The following is a 20,857-nucleotide window of genomic DNA, read 5'->3' as shown; positions in this document are numbered from 1 at the left end:
TACACCAGCAGAGGAATTTGAATCCACATTTTTTATTAGGTTAGAGTAATAACTTTTATAACATGATGTGTCTTTGCTCATAATTATTCAGTTCTAGCACTGATTTACATAGTAGTACTAAGCTAACAAGAATGACTTATATGTCTCAGCTGTCCAGGTTCATGGTAGGCACGAGAGCCTGAAAAGTTGACTGGCCTTCTTCAGTTCTTTTAGTTCTAAAAAAATACAATAATTGACAACACGAAAATCCCAGTGTGCTTCAGACCCAGCAACACCCTCAGACAAAAACTGGTTCATTCCAAGGGAAAAAAACTCCCAAACACAAGCTAAACAACATAACGTACGCTGTGCAGTGCAGCAAGAGACCATACAGCCACTCCACAAACACACAGCACAGCATAGAAGAGCCACCTCGAGCCTCAGCTGTAGATCTGCACCTAAAGGGCAAAGGTCACTCTTTCTCATCATATCAATGACCGAGAAGACAGATGGTGTGAAACAGGAGTGAAAGAGGTCATCAATGTCCAATGTGAACAACCATCATTCAACAGAGGCGGTGACTTACACCAGCTATCAGCCACCTAAAATGCAGTCTTGAGATCTCTTCCCAGGCTGTTCAATGAACACTCACACTTTTCCTCAGGTGACCTCACATGACAGGCTGGGGCAAGGTCTCACAGGGGGTTTCACCCTTAACCCCTGGTGATGGTAATGACCCACGCCTTTTTTCACAGCTTGGCTCATATGACGACCCTCAGGATTACTTCCAAAACCCCACTAGGGTTTAAATACGTTGTTCTCTCTCCACTATTTGTTTTTAGAAATGAAGAAGCGTCTTCAATGAGAGGTGAAACATCTTCACAAATCTAAAAAACGTTTTCAGTATTTTCTAAATTTTTGTCTTTTTATAAAAATTAAAAAAACAAGAACTGTATTATAGACTTCAGTTATGTTCATCTCGCATCATACTGGCGAAATATTACCATTTACCATCAATGTGACACAGTTCTGTCTGTTTGCTGATTTCGCAGTAAACCTCAGGCGTTAGCTTTGTGCTTCCTGCCATTTGCATTTGTCATCGTTGTGAAAGTTACAGTGATGTAATTAAAGGGGACAAAAAGGAACAAAAGGAGGAAAGAGTAAGACTAGTAAGTACAAAATGTTCTTTTTTTGGATCGGGCTGCTTTTGAAATCGTAAGACACACACACACACGTAAGTATCTAAAGCAAACACAGAGCAGAGCTACGTGACTGACAGGAGGCGCTTTGTTTACCAGCTGGACTGAAAGTTGCTGAAATCTATCCATCTGTAACAACGGCCATTTGTCATCATGATGTAATTATTCCTTGTACATTAATTCGAAAAAAAAATTAGCGTGAAAGGCAAAAATCAGGAAAAGCTGAATAACCAGACTTAGGCCAGTGTAAAGTCAGAAGTCTTTATTCATTGTAAGCAGTTAAATACATTTCATGATTCTCACACTTTCAAATATAATCCACCTGTTAATAAGACTTAAGAGCAGCGTATCGGCATATTTTCATAATGTTGTAAAAATAAAACCTGCAGTTTCTGCAGTTCTTCAAACAAATGCTAAAATGACTAACCGTTACATTTTACTGGTCCTACATATTATTCACCCCGTCCTCTCTCTGAGTGTAAGGAGTCAGCACTCACTTCTCAACAGTATATTTTTTCTGGCCTCTCCTTACAACACAGGGACCTCTGCTGTGCTGTAGCGTTGCCCTGTACACAGCTGGACTTCAGCTGGAACTTCACACTGTAGTTTTGTATTTCATATCTCCTCTGAAAGAGCAGAGGACAGGCCCACAGCATGATTAGTCAACAGAGGGCCACAGTCCACCGCTGATGTGCTAACCTAAGCCAAACATCGATCACTTCAACCACGAGATGGTTACTACAGGTAGATTTTCTTTGAGTAGCTCAAAGTTTCCAAAAGAAAGGAGAAAATAAATGTGACCACTACACTCAGTGTCACTACTCTTGATTAAAAACAAATCAATAAAGAACCACTCGGCTTCACTTCAGCTAGATTAGAAATCTTTATAAAAAGTTAATCGCATCTTTTAACCCTTTTAAAAAAATGCCCTCATCTTCAGTGTTATAAATATGGATTATAAAAAAATAAATGTTTCATCATTATTAGCCACAGAGCTTCAGAATCAAACTGAACCACAGTTTTGCTTAAGAATAAAAGAAAGTGACTAATAAATGGAGATAACCAGACATAATTTAATTTGGCTGTTCACAGCCTTGAGCTTCATCCCATGTGCGTACCGCTGCAAATCTCTCCAGCAACAAAATGAATAAATATTTGAGGCTGTTTGTCAAAAATATTTCAAAATGTAGTGCTACTCCTGGTTGATCCTACATTTGCTGAGTCCATGATACAAATGTAATTAAAAAAGACAAAAATAGCCCACTCTGAGATGACTCTGTTTAAGCTCTAAGTCTTTTGATTTCTGTACTTCAACCGCTGCGCCTATTCTTCGTCGTCATCCTCGCTGATCTTCACCTTCACTCTGTGCCAGGCGTTACCCAGCAAGCCCCTCACATTCCAGATCGGACCGAATGTGTCCGGCTGCGTGTTGTAACTGTTGTCCACTGCCTTGCAAATGAGCTCCAGCTCTTGGGCCTCTAGAGGAAGAGGAACCGTTATCTCCCACAGCTTCCATGCCCAAGCTCGTCCTAGTGGAGGAGAAGTTTGATCTCCTTCCTTGTCGCTGCTCTTCAACTTGGCCACCTTCCACGTCTTCCCTCCGTCCAGAGAAACATCGACGCGTATCACCTCTCTGCCCCCGCCGCTCCAAGCGTAGCCCTTCACAGTCAGCATTTCTTCGCTGCGATCGATCACGGAGCCTTCTCTTGGTGTGGTAATGGCAGACTGAACAGGCAGCTCTTGGATGGCTGGAGCAGATTTGTAGTCCACTGTGTCCCAGTCTATTCCAGGGGAGAAACCTTTGTAATCTTTCTGCTGCCAGTGGCTGCTGCTCTCCTGTGCACTGACTACTATTTTACCCAGCCACTTCACGCTGCGTGCGCCCACTACACCTGGTACAACCACACGAATGGGGAAGCCATGGTCGGCCGGAATAGCCTTTCCGTTCATTTCATAGGCCAGCAGCACATCACCCTCCTCGCTAACTGCCTTGTTTATAGGGATTGAAGCACCGTACGCACTCCCTGTTATTTCTTTATCCAGTCCTTCAAACTGAACGTGGCGAGCCCACTGGGCTACATCTGGACCGTAACCTGCAGCCAGCAGGACATCCCTGAGCTTGGCGCCGCTCCATGTCGCATTACCAATGGCACCAACGCCCCAGTTCAGTCCCTTAACCTGCCGGGCCTTATTCATCTCACTACGGCGGTTTCCTGCACACTGCAGGGTAGCTGTGATGGTGTGTTTGGGGAATCGAGTCTTCAACTCTTCTACAGACAGTGTGAGCACTCCTCTGGGTAGCCCCTCCACATGTAGGCGATATAAATCGGGGTCCACCTGAGGAACCGGGAGGTGGTTTCTTTTGAAGAAGAAAGCAGTGGGCGTGATGTAGCTGTCAGAGAGGATTTCAGGCGGAGGTTCAGCATTGAAGGGCTTGAGGCTGTTGGCGCGCAGGACAGGGTGACGCTCAGGGTCAGAAGAGTAGGGGTCTGATGATTTAAAAGTATATTGCTTCTTCAGGTCTTCCGCATTCAGCTCACCAACCTTGCATCAACCACAGACACAAAGATTTTATTAGACCAAAACTGCAACTGAACTTCTCTTCAGCTCAAGAAGCTAATAAAAACATCAGCCACACATTTTTTCTCAGTGACCACTTGAGGGAGTGCCAGCATTCAGCTTACAGCCATGAGGTTTTCCTCAGTATATAGTGTGCAGCAGACCTTTTCATATGTGTCTGCACTGAACAGAAGGGCAAGATGAACAGCATAAATGTAAAAAGTTAATTTAAGGATAAATTCAAGCGATGTGCTGCGAAAGCTCATCAACCTCTGTTGCAATTTTTCAAAAATATAAATATCTAATGAACAGCATCTACTGTTTTATCATTATGTCAGCTTTTCTTTTGAGTGAGAACCTTATTAAAAGAAAGAGCTCTGCAAGCTTAGCAGTGGGTATGTCTGTGTTGATGTCAAATGAAAGGCTCACACATGTGTTGAGGTCTGCAGTTTGGTTTAAGTGCAAATTTCCACACAGCTATACTGTGTAATATTCAGTTTGACACAACTATTTCCACCCATAAGAATATCCAGAAGAATTTTTTTTTCCCTGGTAAATTTCTATGAATAGCAATGTTGCTAAAGCTTTTACACCCACGCTCCCCTTTAGTTAACTTACTACAGGGTTGATCATGTTAAACTCTAACCAAGCTCAGTGGTTGCACCTGATCTTTTGATACTGAATAACAAACCCCAGTCCAGTAAATTTTAACTCCTTAGTATGTAACAGTGCTTTAGTTAAATCAACAGAAACAAGTGGGTTTCTCACCTTATACGCAGAAAGGATTTCCAGCACATGCTCCTGATTGTGTACCGCATAAAGCGACCAGAAGGGCTCAATGGCACCACCTGCTGCCATCATGATTTTCTCCCCACCAGGGTGCATGGAAACAAACTCGGTAATGTCATAGACGCCGCCTTTGTAGGTGACCCACACGCCATCTTTTAGGGAGCGATGCCTTGTAACTTCCTCCTGGCTGATGATAGGAAGCGGGGAGCTCTTCTCTATAGCCTGCACAGAAAGAGAGGCATCAGGCATCAGTTTCTATCAAAATAGCAAAAACCTAATGGTCACGCACAGACCTGTATACTCCCTACTTATTTTAAAAACACCAAAAAGTTCCCTGGGATGTCAAAAGAAGAAAATATATGAGCTTTCAACTGTTCAAATTTGAAGCGCTACTGCTGCTTACTACCTTAACATAAAACCGTGTGGCCTTTTTTATTTGATTAAATAAACAACCAGTAAGCAGCTCCTTGAGAGTTAGCACTGACTGCTAGCATACAAGCCTGATTAGGTACAGCCTAATTCCTGGAAAGACACCAGTTGATATTTAACCCTCCTGTTATGTTGGTTTCCAACATAAACAAACATAATGTTCCTGTTATGTTTCCAACATAACAAGAACACCAATATTGTGTTGACCCAGGAACACACCAATTGTGTTCCTGGGTTAGTTTGAACCGGGGTATGTTTACTCATCCAAAAGTGTCAGAAACACTGGCATTGATTATTTTACAGTTTTCTTTTATAATTTTGATTTTTTTTCGTTTTCTGTAGTGATGCAGATGACATGTGACATCTCTTCTGTTATGGGTCAATCTGACCCGCAACATAACAGGAGGGTTAACTGTTAAAGTTAAGAAATGCCAGAGTTTATGGCACTTTGAGCAAATAATGCTGTCGGTGCTGTTAATCTGGTTGTACTGCTGAGAAAGGGTTTCTGTAAAGACTGTGGACTTTGCAGGGCAGTGCTCTGTTTTTGCTTGACAAGCTCTGAAGGTACAAAATCTGCTGATGTAGTTGAAGTTATAGTCATTCAATGGCCTGACTAGGGAAGAAAGGGCTCAATGACCCACTGACTTATTGTCCTTGTGTTTAGTGTCTACCACAACACCATTTAAAGTCACACTCTACTATGTATTAATAATTTATATACTCTGAACAACTGCATTCTTACTTTGAAAAGTTAATGTTTTTTCGCTGAGACAGTGCAATTTTAAATTTTCATTTGCTGTTGTGGTTAAAAACATATGTAATTAGCATAATTTAGCAAATTATGGCAAAAAAGTGCATTAAACTTTAAAAAGAGAGTAAAAATGGATAGATATCATCTGTTTGTAACCTTGTGATGGTGTAGACCATATGCCAGTACAGCCCCTGTGCCAGCCAGCAGTCCTGCCAGGACGTGTCTCCAGCTGGCACTGAAGCCACGTTGGTGAAATCTCTGGTCATTGCTGCTGCTGCAGAGACGAACTGCACACGATGCAACTACAGGTGCCACCTGATTTCTGAGAAAATTTTAAAAATGGAAATATAACTTTGACATATATATACACAGCAAAATCTACTAGTAAAATTCTAATGAGAATGAAAGTGTATGTTTGGTATGACCACCTTCATTCTTAAACATAGCTTGACTCTCTTAGGCAACTTTCTTGTCATTTCATTAACTAGTCTTCAGAAGGCTAGGCTTCTTGAAGGACATTTAAAGCGCTTCTTTGGATGATGGCTGCTCTTTGTTCGGTTCTCTGTCATAATGATCCCACACTGGTTCAGTAAAGTTGAGGTCTGGGCTCTGGGGTGGCCAATCCATGACTGGTAGTGTTACATATTCTGCTTCTCTATCCAGGCATGCTTTTACTGCACTGGCAATGTGTTTGTGTTAAGCTGAAAAATGTTCTTGTCAATCAGACACTTTCCAGATAATATTGCATGGTGGATCAAAATCTAACTGTGATTTTTCTCCTATTTACTGACGATCCAATTTGAAGATGATAAATTAAAAAAGTGCCCACGATGTATTCAGTAAGAAAGTAGGGACTGAGAGCAGAAAGTCATTATAAAGTGTTTACTGAGGTCCTAAATCAAGTGAAAACAAGAATGCAGGTTTAAGGCACTTCTGCATTTTCTTTACTTTTTATTCACTGGAAGCTACAGCCATCATTTGTTTACAGATTATGCCTGTGACAGAAAGCAGAAGTGCACAATGCAAGACAAAAAAAACTAAGAGACATCCCGTAGTTGTCAGTTTTCTGTCAGTTTTAAATCTTCACCAGGTAAAACCTGGAATATCTGTTGCTAATTGTTACTGTAGCCCCAAAATAAAATGCAAGCTTTTAGATTTATTGTACACTAAAACGTAACCTAACAACTCGTAACACTAAATTAATTTGCAGGTACACAGTCTGTTAACCAGAAAGAGTTGTCTTAGTGGAGCTCAGCTACTGAGCTACATCACAAGTAAAAATGAAGTAAATTATATGAAATAAACATTAGAAATACGTTGTTATAATAATGTACCTGCTAATGCTGAGCGGGCCAACTGGATTCAGCCTGTGGCAGCGTCTGAGGAGCAGCATTGCATTGACGTTCTGACAAAGAAAGAGAAATTTAAAAAAAAAAGAAAAAAAAGAAAAGCACATGAGCATCATCTGGTAGCTGATCATTATTTTTTCCATCCACACTTGGTGAGCAGGTCTTCGGGGCAGATAAATGTACTTCTGAAAATGTCAGTAATGTGAAACATTTCAACAGAGTTCCCAATTTTTACTTGTATAATTCAGTGTTGTTGCACTCCTCAAGAAGCTCCAAACTGTGTGTACACTTACAGCCAATGGGTTTTGAGTAAATGACAAACGGAACCTTAAAATGTTCCCATTTCTAATCAACAAGCTGTTACTTCATCCTTCAAAAAATGGCCAACCAGCTGAGGGGGAGTGAGCAGGGAGGAGGGGAACGAGGAGGCCAAGGGTTCAATTTACTCTTGTATGTTGTCCAGCACACAATAAAAACTAAATTAAATATATTCCTGTTTAATGGAAATGTAATTCAGCAGGATTTTTTCTTGTGCCTTAAACTGGCCAAATATGTGTCAAAGTCAGATAAATATGTTTGGGTGGGATTGTTCTCGAAAGCTCTGTGAATGACTAACTTGAGGAATAGAAGATTGACTAACCGGAGAACAATACTATACTAAACAAGAACTAAGGTCATTACACATATCTTATCACAGCAGCCATAAACATTACTTTGACTTATCTGACAGCTTTTACAGAAGCAGCACAATTACAGTCACTGAGGAAATTCTGATTTTCAAAGACTTTCAAGAATGACGTCATTAACTCCTGAATCTAACCACTTTCTTTTTTTTTTAAACAGAAAGCATTGTGCAACTACTGAGTCATGTGTTCACAAAGCTGAACAGAAGTAATGCCATGACACGATTCTGCACTGTTGATTTCAACTACAAACCTGATTTGGACAGACTGTATTTAAAAGATGACACAGCTTTCACTGTGGTTCTGGTTTTAAATGTGGATGTATACTAGCAATTATGATTCTTGGCAACACATTACTTTATGAATGGGTGTAAGACGAGCTACATGCAGCAGTATTGTTACAGGTATGCTAACATGTGATAAAAGCACAATGATGCGGTTTTTGTTGGTACCCACCAAAGCACGAAAGAGGTGTTGGCTTTCCAACAAAGGAAAATCAGAAAAGCAGGACAGCGATAAGAAAAAGATAAACAGATATAGAAAATAAATAAATAAAACCTGTTCAAGTGGGGGTTGATTTACTCCAACTTGAAACACATTTTTGTTCATCAAAAGGCTTGAAATAACAAGAAAATGCATAAAATCCTGGTTAATAAGGTATCACAGACTCTTTGTGTCTGAATGGTGATAGATGGTGAAATAACCACATTACCCATAAATTCAACCAGAATCAGTAACCACAACCACAGACACAACTTCCCCCAGCACAGCCTGCCAGGGCAGAGCTCACAGTCGCTGTCGCAGCTCTGAATGGTGAAAGGACGAATGAATAAATGCATGTTACAGCCTTACCAACTGATCTAATCAGTCACCATCAGCATTTATAACAGCCAGTAGATGGAATTTTAAAAAGAAAGGGATAGGAGAAACGCCATTCACCCATGTTATGAGTGTTAACACTGCGTAATTTAACTACATCTTTGGTAACACATCTTTGGAAGCCACAAGAACAACTGATCCCAGCAAGGTCGGGCAGAGCATAAAGGAGTAAATAAATAACAACACACAACAAATGTTATGTAAATATGTGTCTCAAAGAAAAAAAATATTGACCAATATATTGGAATACTGAATTTACAAATCAACAAAATCTGCAAAATCCCATATTTGGTCGGGTTCTACATTTTTTGTAAAGTGCTAAATCACCTTGTTTCTGTAGTATCTGCATGGTGTTCCTCAAAGCTAACACTATATTATCAATGGACAGGACACACTTACACTTCATATGTTTACCACCATGACCTTTCAGCATAGTCTGAACCCCTTACCCTAAAGGTAATTTACATGTATTAGCAGACTTATATAAAATGTATGAAACTAAAATGAAAACAATATAAAATCCTACATTTTAGAAAGAGTTAACTAAAAGGACATTATGTACTTTCAAAACAACCAAGACAAAAATAAAATACAGAGGAATGTCCTTTTTAGTTTGGTCAAACCTGGCAAAACAACCAGCATGGACAACATCATCATAATAATACCAAAAAAAAAAAAAGTATGAGGGCACAGAAGCTCCAGGTCCCTGCTGGTTCACGCTGAGTACACATTAGCTAAACCGGTTAGAGGCTTCTGATGGCAAGCGAGGGAAAAATCAATTAAAAATCTTCACTGACTATTTTATATTAACCACAGCGAACCAAGGCGGTATTAAGCCTAACGAATTCAACACAAGCGGAAAGTTTTAATTTAAATTTTTTAAATGGCAGCACTTCAGTGTTTACGTAACAAACACACCGGCGTTGCGCTTCATCACCATCCTCACGGCTAACCTAGCTAACATTTCAGTTAGCAAGCATGCTTCTCGTAGCCCTCCATCACCCAACCTGCAAATAAGTCTTCATGAACAGAAGAAAACTCAGTTTTCTCCCGCTTCTTCGTCTAAACCGCAGCGCACTCACCTCTCCGGTGTTTCTGTGTGCAGTGTTCTGTGTTGCTCAAGATGCCCGAAGGACAGCTACCCTGCTGATCTCTGAACTTACCGACACACACAGAGTGAACGAGGAACGTTCAAGAAAGCTACTACTTACCTCATCCACGTAATGACAGCACAGGGCACGCTTCATCCGCCGAAACAATTAATAAAACAGCATTTTGAATGAGATATTCTCCTGTCTTAAAACAACAACTTCACTGCTAACTGTTAAATCTGTCTAACAAATAAAACACCCTTTTTATACCCTTAATTAACCATGTACACCTCGTTATTATCTTTTTTTGCTGCAAAATATAAAACATATTTATTAGCGTATTATCATATAGTTATTAATGTGATATCAACATCTATGGCAGAATTTTGCATAACAGGCATTATAAACAATTTGCTAAATTGACTGTGCCAGCAGTGACTTTAACACGCTCACCTCTGCTTAAATGACCAGATAATCCTGAACGCACCTGATTGACAGGTTAAATACTAACTGGTATGCAGAGCACAGCTTGTCCTCCACACCAACAATTAAGATAGAGCAAGAGAACAAAAAACACAGAAACCACACCCTGAACAAATGCACAAATGTAGAAGCAACTAAAAACCTTCATGCGCTGGAACAAAGAAGGTGTGGATGTCCTTTACTCGACTACTTTGCCCTGCTAAAACGAGCAAATATAATGAATGGGAACAGCCTCACTTTCACAGAGACAAGAAAGCTCTGTTTGGAGGAGCTGCTAATGTTCCAGACACAAGACTAACTGAATGTATTGTTTCTTCAATCAGCCCAGCAGTTTGCAGCTTTGCTCACTAGTCTTTATGCATGGTAAACTTGCAGAAATGGTGGTTGCCGCCTTACTCTACACTTATGTAGATGTTCTGCTAAAAATTTATATCTGGTCGTTTGATCAATCATTAATTGTTAGTCACAACATTTCTGATCAGTATAGCATTATATTAGATAAACATAAATGTGGATTCAATTTATTTATTTTTATAGCGCCAAATCACAACAACGGTCACTTCGAGGCCGTCTTTACATTATAAGGTAAAGACCCTAAATAATAATACAGAGGAAAAAAACAATCAGACAAGCCCATATGAACAAGCACTTGGTGACAGTGGAAAGGAAAAACTCCTTTTTAACAGGAACAAACGTTTAGTAGAAGCAGGCACAGGAATAGGAGTGAGGGGAGGAAGACAGAACAAAAGACCTTGTACTTTCTATTCAAATGCAAGGAATTTGAAGTGAATCCCAAAATTTGGACCAGTAGCATGACATTTATCCATCTGCATTCATTATATTTGTAGAGGTTGTGATAGCTCTGACAGGTTGGCAACATGGCTACAATACCTTCTCAAATTAGTGCAGATATTATTATGATTGAGCATTATTGCCCCCAGGCACATAGATCCTTATCCATTCGCTTCCACTTATCCTTTTCAGGGTCACGCTGGAGCCTATCCCAGCTGTCATAGGGCGAGATACACCCTGGACAGGTCGCCAGTCTGTCAGGGCTAACACACAGAGACAGACAACCATTGGGCAATTTGGATTAGTCAATTAACCTATCCCCACAAATTGCATGTCTTTGGACGGTGGGAGGAAGCCGGAGTACCCGGAGGGAACCCACACAAGGGGAGAACATGCAAACTCCACACAGAAAGACTGATGGTGGAATTGAACTCAGGACCTTCTTGCTGTGCGGCAACAGTACTGACCACTGTGCGGCAACAGTACTAACCACCATGCCACCGTGCTGCTTAAAAAGGCAAGAAGTGCTCACACCTCATTCAGATGTGAACATTTTTTGTGAATCATTCCCACTTTGTCTTTAGTGATACGAAACTTTTTTATTCTGTGGGTCTCAGCAGGAAGAGGTGAATGAAACTGCTGTTACAGAAGACAAAATGCCTTTTTTATGATGGCATGGCAACCTGTTTTCTCTTTTAATTCCGTCTTTTCAGTTTCATTTTGAGGTCACGCCCACAGTTTCACTTTCCTTTACACGTGCAAATGGAAAACCCTGCAGTGACTCACATTTTGGAAGAACTTAGCAGTGTGCCCACATTTGTCCACTCTTGTGTTTGATGTGTCTGAGTGTTGCCCCTTTCCTTTGTTTAAACTTGGCCAATATGTGAGCTTTGCCATGTTTGAGTAATCCAGTCAAAACTGGTCTGAGGACGGGGTTGCTATGTCAACAGCAGATTTAGTGGACTGCCCTATCTTTATTTTGGCAATCTCCTGGTACATTTGTGAATGTGTGTGTGAATGGGCGGATGACTGAATGTAGTGTAAAGCGCTTTGGGGTCCATAGGGACTAAGTAAAGCGCTATACAAATACAGGCCATTTACATTTGCACACATAGTCTTCTTGTAAATCTCAGGAGCAAAATATATATTTTCGTATCCAAGTAGTGATACATTGCCTTTTCTTTTGTTTCTTCATGTTGTTGCTAGGTAGCCCGTAAAACAGGTACTCATGTTGTGTATTTTAACATTTCACAGACAAAACCTGGTTAATGACAGATTCCACATGGAAAGAGAGCCACCAGGTTACATTCAAACTTTACACACACCTTATATAAATATTTAAGTTACTTATGTAATACTAACAGTCTGCGAGTGGTGTGTAGGTTGTTGCAATTAGGTGGAATGTATTAATTTACAGGAGTTGTAAAGATCCCTATAGGGTTCAGTTCAGGTGAAAAGATCGAATGGATTATGTTCTTATTGCTGTGGAGTTCTTATAGATTTTGAACGGCTTATAGAATTTATTCTCTCCTGAGCAGTGAAAGAGGCGGGCAGAGTGTGTAAGTGTGTTTATGTCTCTGTAGGAAAATTCTGTCACATATGTGCATAATAACACCTAGAATAGTGATCCTGTTGTTTTGTTAGCTGGTTGGCTTTCTAGTGCCATCTACTGGTCAAATGTACACCTTGTGCCTTAACACTTCAGCACTTTGGTAATAAAAAGGATGACACTTGTGAGGAGTCTGAATTTTCCGGTTCTTTAAAATTAATCTTGAACAAATCAGAGCAGGATGGTTAAACCTGCATTAAACCTTCAGTTTAATGAAATGTGTTATTTTGTCAGTCCTTTAAATGCACTTGGTATGTATTTTGGGAAGACCATTGACCATTCATGCCTCATTACTCGTTGTCATTCAACAAAGCTCTATGGTGAAAATAAAGTTTAATGTAAAAGTTAATGACTCTACTCCATCCTACAGTAACTGAATGTTAGGCAAGATAACTTCATCCAGGATTAATAAATTAATAATAGAGAATGAAATTAGTTTTGTGAGCAAACAATATTTTAGCCTAATTAAGGCATATTAAGCTTAGTTAAACAGAAGAACAGGGCAAAGGCCTGCAGGGCGCCTCTTATACAACAAATAAAGCTGTTGCAGACTAACAGATTAATATCACACAGGAAAAGCAAAGACCATAAATAATTTTCGCCTCAAATTCTCCCAATCCGTGCATTGACCTCACTGTTATAGTTTAGTGAAATCTTTCTTACTGTTGAGATGGAATAAAACTGATTAAACTTAAGTTAAAGGCACTCAGCCCAAGAGGAACAACATAATACACTCAGTTTTGCTCACATGCATTACCTTCTTAATTTGAAAAGTGGAACTAGCAATCACTGGTGCTCTCAGACACTTTAAGTGGTGTTCAGCACTTAAAAGTGTCTAAGTTAAACAGGCAGTTCATTTTCAGTCAGTATGCTTCATCATACCTGCTGCATGCTAAATAAGCATATAAAGAGTCTCAGTCAAAAGATATAGTGGACTTATACCTCGAGTCATCTTGTGTAAAGTCAATATTCAGTGTTTTCAGCTGTTTTTCTATTGACTTCTTATTTACAAACAGATTTCTTTGCAAGTTTGTTTTGTCCAGAACTGTTTTTTTCTTTTTTGGGAACATGCAAAATTTAATATTCAAACAGCCAGACATTCATTGTGTATACAAGTTTATTAATTTGAAAAAGTTTTACTACAGAATTTAAATACAACATTGTGAAAAGCTGGAAAAAGCGAGGCTCTGTGAGAGTGTCTACATTACATACAACATAAAATATCCACACACCAAGTAAAAACCTGTTGCTGTCGTGCTCCAGGATTTAGCTGAAGCCTGTGTGAAAATCACATTTCAGGCTGAGGGGTGAGAAGGCCATTGTCAGTCCTATCCCCTGGAAGCACTACAATGCCTCACAAGAGCACCTGTAACCAGTGTTGAGCAGACTGCCTGATATGACATGCTCTGCTGCCATAGGCCGATTCTGCAGCTGCAAGGATGACGATCACTGTTGTGTCATCTTGGCCGCTTCAGCTTTTATTAGAGAGATGAGCTCCAGATTAATAAGAAACACGAAGCGAAGACCTGCAATCTGAAGAAACAGACAGGTTATTTAAGCAAGAATAAAAGATTAAACAGCCGTTTAATATGAATAATAAACATCTTGGTTAAGATTCTAACATTACCTCCACGACTGAGTTATTATTTAATTTCCACTTGTTGCCTGACAGGACCGGTCTGCCATCTATGTAAATAGGCCGCCTGCCCTCATTGGCAATGAAGAAGTCTCCGTTGTTCTTCAACTTAATAATTCCTGGCAAAACAAACAGTAAACATCAAGTACATCTGATCGACCTCTGCAAGCAGAAACACTAAAATTTAACCAGACAAACTGATGCTTCCATTTGTCAAAAGAATGATTCAGTTTCTTCTTCTGTTCTCAGCTGCTCCCTTTAAGGGTCACAGAAGTATATTATCTGCTTCCATCTCACCCGTTGCCTAACATCCTTCTCTGTCACACGAACCCTCTGCATGTCCTAGTTCATTATATCCATGAATCTTTTGTGCTCCTCCTCTTTTCCTTCTACCTGGCAGCTCCATATTCAATATCCTTTGACCAATACATCTATAATCCTTCCTCTGCACATGTCCATGTCCAATAAATAGATACATGTGGGTGAGAAACATCAATAATCATGGCTGTAAAAGGCACAGGAGACACAATGAGCAATCAGACAGAGGGAAGGGAGCAGATTTGACTGTGAGGGAAATGCTGTTCCACAGTTTGGGGGCAAGCACAGAGAACAGTCTCCTCTGAGTTTAACTCCAGAGCAAGGGACAGTCAGAAGCATCGGATCAGCAGACAAGAATGACCTGGAAGCTGATCGGGGGTGTAAGAGGTCAGAGATTTAATGAGTGAGTCAAATCACTATGGCCTTTGTAGCAAACAAGATGATCTGAAATTGATTCTGAACCTTACTGCCAAGCAGCTAAAACAGGTGAGATCTGATGTCTTTTTCAGGTGCCTGTGAGGAGCCGAGCAGCAGCATGGTCACTCCGAATAACAATCTTAACATCTTCAACTCTGCCACCTCCAAACTGACCTCCTGTTACCATGCATCCCAACAGGTCTCACTACCATGATGTAAACCTTCCCTTGCACTCTTGCTGCCTGCCATACATCTGTCACAAATAACCTGATACTAGTCTCTACCCATTCCACTCTGCCTGCACTCTCTTCTGCACTGTCTGTTGCTTTGGATGGTTGACCTCAGGTATTTATACTCATCTACCTTCACACTCTCTACTCGTTGCATATTCACCTTTCCAACTCTCTCCCTGTCATTTACACACATTTTCTGTTTTGTTTCTACTGACTTTCATTCTGCTTTTATCCAAATGAAGGGACTAACAGTGAAGTGTGTGCGTGACTGGACTTAGGAAAAAAAGAAAGCAAATGATGAAATGGCATGGTGTTGTTCAAGAAAATGTTAAGTCACCTTGTTTTCTTGAGATTTTCCAAGCAGGCCCCTCTAGCGACAGATCTACATCGATCTGTTTGTCCTTGGTTGCTCTGCCTAATGTAATCTGTGTGAATACGGGTTAAAAAAATTTTTGTATCATACTCCAACAAAAAGAAAAAAAAAAGATTTTCTTTTACAGTTACTTGACATTTTCTAACAAACATCTTCCTTAAGCATCTTTTCTCTTTAGTCCTTGTTTCTATTATTGAAAGATTACTTACCTCTCTTGATCTCATAAGGTAGCGTACCATTCTTCCACGTAATGCTGCAAGCGTCTGGTTGTCAAAGTCAGGCATGCTCATCCCTGAAACCCCCAAAACAAAATAAAAACATATGCACACAAATAAGTTCTGCATATTCTGCATATATATTTGTTTATGTTCCTCAGAACATAAACAAACATAAAGGCTTTCATTTGCACTTTATGAATGAAAGCTTAAGTAACCTGTGATACTGTCCACAAGAACCTGCCAACGAGGCAATTCCTGCTCCAGCTGTCTGATTTCTCTTTTCTGGTGACGGTCTGAAATCATCAGCTCTGAAAGAAAAAAAAAAGTGTGGTGAGCAACTGAGATTACTCTGAGTCAGTTTCCAGTGAGTCACTCTGAACTTAAACTCAACCCCTGACGCAGCAGCGTGAACTTCCCCATCCATACAGAGGACATTAAAACAAACAGATGTCAACAGCAGAATTCCTTTTAGTTCCTTTTAGACATCAGTTTCTTATCCAATGCCTACTCATAGTAATGACACAGCTTTTAGGATCCCTGGTCAGAACATAGTAATGGCCTGACATTCAAAGATACACATTGTGGATCCAGCCTCACCTAGAATAAATCTACACAATGGCTTTTGTAATGCCCCAATGCATCCAAGCGCATTAAGTGAACAGCCAGGTTGACCAATGAGCCAATGAGTTCCCCTTAACTTTTTACATTTGCTGCACATCAGCACAATCAATGAATAATTAAAAATTAAAAAGTCTGAATGAAAAAGGGCAAAATACATGAATGATAATTTCTCATGTTTTGGCAGGGCATACTGATGGAACATTCCTGTCCTAGATATCAAGAAGATTATGTAAATGGTTCAGATTAAGTAATATTTCAGACTTTGGCTGACTGTTTTTAGTGTTTTAGTGCATGTGTAGTGCAGCTAAAAAAAGACTTTTGAACATTTGAATACTTGACTAACTGTAGTTTGAACCCGAGCATTTAAGTTACACCATTCAAACTCTGCAGTGTGTTTAGATTAATTAATTACATGATGCTGTTTTTTTTCCTCTGCACATTACCTATCTGTCTTATCAGTTTGATCTATATTGCCATCTCTGTTCTTAAATTACAGCTGAATAAATATTTAATCTAGCTCTTTAACAATGACATTGTTGTTCACAACCTTTGGTTGCCAAATCAGACATCAGTGTTTGCTAAACCTGCTTAGGTTTAACATGTTTCAGGAGAAAGGACGTTCATGTAAATATTAATATAACCAGAGGTTTACGTCCATGTCATCTACAGACGGATACATTAAGACATTTTAATTCCAGGCAATTAACAAGGAAAAACAAATTATCTGCAATAAAGAACTACTGGAACAAAACACATCTGATCTGGAATTTGGCTTCAGCTCACATTGATAATAAATGATCTGAGCTTCTTTTGACATTCACAGATTAAATGGGTTGGTAAATGGACCGGTGCTTTTATAGTACATTTCTTTCTGAAGTGAACGCTCAATGCACTTTTCATTACAAGCCTAATTCACCCATTTACAGTGTGAGTACACACTCACACTTAAATGGGTGCATCAGGGTCAGTCTACTGTTCAGTATCATCTCATGGACAAACTGACATATGGACCACTTTGAACCCAGAAGAACATTAGAAAATCCACTATTTCCTAAATCAGAGTCATCCACAGTGACCTCTCCTGTCTCTTCTTCTTTTAATGTGAATAAAGGTGATGTGTGATGTGCAAGATTAAAGTTACGTCGTAAGCAAATTACTTACCATGTTCCAACACTTCATCTCTGCTGTCCCTGTGTGAAAAGCAACAGAACAACTTAGGTGCCCTGAAGTCATGGAAATACAATGCTTTTTAAAAATTTGGAAAATATAGCATGTAATATCCTTTAGCATGACCTGAAATGTTACAAGCAGTAAAAACTTGCTGAATGCTGAAGTGAATGTCTGACTTACTTTAATTTTACATCATCAACCATCTGCTCAGCGTCGGAGAAGTTGAGGACTTGGTCACCTTTAGGGAGGGGCTGTACTGCAAAACACAGTCAGAGGTAAGATGTTTTTAACAGTTTTTTTTTTTTGTACATATTTTAGAGAACAACCAGGTATGTCAAGTTAATTCTCAGTAGTTTTATTGGGAGAAAATTATAACATTCATCTTTCAAAACACTGTTGGAGTAACTGCTTGCTATCTTATGTCCAGACATCCTCCTCTCCTCTATTAAAATGTTTACATTGCAAATCCCACAAAGCCACAAAGATGATCAATGTATCTGATGTTGACATGAGTTATACTTGTATGGTTTTCCAGCTGCTCAATAACCAAACTGTCAACAGGAATTTGAATGGATCCTCTGGGAAACTGAACTCACCACTCTGGTCGTCCAGTAGGTAGTACTGCTTGAGCAGCTGCCAGTGCACCAGTAGGCTCTTGGGACTGCGAGACTGGTGAAAGACATTAGGGTGCTTACTTAGAAGCTCCTGAAACACGTCCAGTTTAGGCTGACTGGTCTGTTTAGACAGAAACATAACACAACACTGTGTGTGAATACAACAGTCCAATGTGTACAGTAATAATGTGTTTCATTCCAATCCAGATGAAATCTCCCAATTTCGAGCCATTAAACACTGACCTTAACTGGGAATGCGTTTTCCCTGTGGAGCACTTATAATAGAATATACACGATAGCCCACTCAATATAACTTACTGAACCAATCTTGGCCAGCAGTGCCTCCTCAGCCTGACTGAAGAGAGCTTTGCTTTGGATTGCTGCAATTGCTTCTGGGTGAAGCTGCCGCATGGCCTGCCATGCCAGCCTAAATAGGCACACAAAACCAAGAATGTGCTTAAAAGATGACTCAAACACACAAGTGTAATAAAGCATATGGAGATACGCAGGACTGGGAGACTGCAAAAACACAGTCAGAGTCAACAACAGATGCTAGGCGTCTTACTTTGAGATGACGGGATCGTAGAGCAAAGCGTACCACCGCTCTTTAATTTCACGCAAAGTGAAACGACAGCTGAACTTGACCCCCAGATGAACAGAAGTTAAGTCAGTGGTCTACAGACAAACACAATACCATACAAGATACCATGAATGAATACACATTAGATCATACACTGACAATCAAAGCCATTAAACAAAGCAGCTCCTTTGAGCTAATTCAGGACAACCTTTTTGACAATAATCTTCTTTTTGGTAGCTCACCTGCAACACTGCATTTATAAGCAGCAGATCATCTGTGGGTTTCCATCGGCCCAAGTCTTTAGTAATATGTAAAGGCTGCTTGCTTTTCTTAACTCTTTTGGTTAAAGGTGCAGGGTTTAGTACCATTGTGAGGGATGGTGTAAGAGTTCCTCCTGATTTTGTTACCTGAAAAAGCAGCATGGGGGGGGGGGAGAGATAAGAAAAGAGAGAGAATCATAAAAAATGTGCATATTTATCATCTTTAATGTGAATTCACTCAATAATCTGTGGATTTGTTGGTCTTATTTACCTTTTTTTTCTCACTTGAGGAAGGCTCACTCCCCGAACAGCGCACAGGCTCCATTACGGGTGGACCTTTGACTCTACTGGATGACTTAACAAGACTGCTTTCCACTAGCTCATCGTCAAACTTTTTTCGCTTTATTGACCTAAAGAAATTGTAATAATAAAATAATTCTTTAAATATTTAAAGATTCACCAGGGGAAAAAACAAAACAAAGCACAGTACTGAAACACCATCAGCAAAGACAACGAAGGTTCATTTCGTCCTGCTAATTATGCTGGAATACCACCCTGACTGAAATAATGAAATATACATTAGTCGATATCAAACCTGGATGAACTTCTGCGTTTGGGAACACCACTGCCAAATGCTTGTGTTGCTGTCCTTTTCAGGTCTTTTACTCCAAGTGACTCTTCATCCTCTGACCGACTCTGAGCACCACCTACTCCCATCGATGTGCCAACCACAGGGTCACCAGCCTGCATCTGTTCAAATGCGTCAGGAAACAAAGCAAGAAGGACTTAAAACGTTTCTCAGCAACACTTTGTTTCACAGAGTCGCTAAACTTTAAATATGCTCTTGTCTGTAAAGGTTTGTTTACACTTGCGATGAACTGCGGGTTCCTCTGGTAGGTTTTCACTAAATTCAAACGCCATGATATTAAGCATTTTATTAACACTGGGATAACAATAAAAGCATAACTCCACACTTAAACCGAAAGTTACTCCGGGCATACAGATTACAGGATAAATGTTTTATTAATAGTTTAAATTTACAAGTGTGTATAAAACTGACTAATATTATTATTGTTGTTTTTGTTGTTGCTTATAGGAGTCAGGGGAATTCACGACTAACAAGTTAGCTAGCTTTGAGGGGCCTTTGTTGACATGTAAACAAATGCCATCTACTGCTGCCTTCAGAACGTTATATTAAATAACAAATGGATATCTATAACAAACCTCTCTCTCAGAAAGCAACACACTAAAGTCTGTTTAGCTAACGAGTGTAATTTGATTTAAATGACCGTTGGTTTGTGTTGGCTAGCTAACCTTAGCTAAGCTAACTGCTAGCTTTGGTTAATAACGAGTTAACGTAACAAGTTACGCTGTTTTGCCACTCACCTTTCCACACTGTTCCCCTTCGCTGTGTCTTTAAAGGAAAAGATTAAGTTATTATAGTCCAGTATTTCTCTTTGTAAATCCCTCGTTGTTTCGGCTACATGGCTAACTCGCTTACTTGACGCTTGCCTCGTTAGCAACAGCCGTTTGGCTAGACGGTTGTTTTCTTCCTGTCTAGCTCACCCGCTGTTCGCAACACCGCCGCCATCAGGGCTAAAGTAACAGTGGCCTCCGTTATCTTTAACATATTGTATTACAGTGCCTTTCTCTGAATATTCATCTGTCAGAACAATGCACTTTTTTAAATTTCTTCTCTATTATAGATGTAACCGGCAAAGTGAATCCCCATATGTGTAAAAGTGAATAAAATCCACATTTTCACATTTGAATGTAATTATGCAGCTTCATGAAAAAACATCTTGTCCACCAGGTAAATGTAGTG

General features: G+C 39.8%; 2 protein-coding genes across 3 annotated transcripts; both read right to left on the bottom strand.

The window, feature by feature from the left end:
- Positions 1-1,444: 1,444 nt before the first annotated feature.
- Positions 1,445-9,806, bottom strand: suox (sulfite oxidase). Of its 2 annotated transcripts, none has more exons than XM_063474288.1 (5): positions 9,700-9,806; positions 7,041-7,111; positions 5,863-6,028; positions 4,506-4,748; positions 1,445-3,722 (listed from the first exon to the last, which is right to left on the bottom strand). In XM_063474288.1, exons 2-5 carry the CDS (start codon positions 7,097-7,099, stop codon positions 2,502-2,504), a joined length of 1,689 nt encoding a protein of 562 aa, XP_063330358.1. In that variant the 5' UTR covers positions 7,100-7,111; positions 9,700-9,806; the 3' UTR covers positions 1,445-2,501. The 2 variants fall into 2 exon arrangements, with proteins under 2 accessions (XP_063330358.1, XP_063330359.1); XM_063474289.1 differs by lacking the exon at positions 9,700-9,806 and adding an exon at positions 8,195-8,216.
- Positions 9,807-13,701: 3,895 nt separating this feature from the next.
- mcrs1 (microspherule protein 1) lies at positions 13,702-20,580 on the bottom strand. The gene is made up of 14 exons (XM_063474287.1): positions 20,419-20,580; positions 19,628-19,782; positions 19,304-19,442; positions 19,015-19,179; positions 18,758-18,867; positions 18,511-18,619; positions 18,175-18,313; positions 17,759-17,834; positions 17,570-17,598; positions 16,003-16,095; positions 15,779-15,861; positions 15,534-15,621; positions 14,220-14,347; positions 13,702-14,125 (listed from the first exon to the last, which is right to left on the bottom strand). Exons 2-14 carry the CDS (start codon positions 19,780-19,782, stop codon positions 14,039-14,041), a joined length of 1,401 nt encoding a protein of 466 aa, XP_063330357.1. The 5' UTR covers positions 20,419-20,580; the 3' UTR covers positions 13,702-14,038.
- Between the last annotated feature and the right edge of the window lie 277 nt (positions 20,581-20,857).

This window comes from Pelmatolapia mariae, linkage group LG5 (genome assembly GCF_036321145.2).
Source record: "Pelmatolapia mariae isolate MD_Pm_ZW linkage group LG5, Pm_UMD_F_2, whole genome shotgun sequence".
In the NCBI taxonomy this organism is placed as follows: domain Eukaryota; kingdom Metazoa; phylum Chordata; class Actinopteri; order Cichliformes; family Cichlidae; genus Pelmatolapia; species Pelmatolapia mariae.
This window is presented reverse-complemented; position numbering and strand designations above follow the sequence as displayed.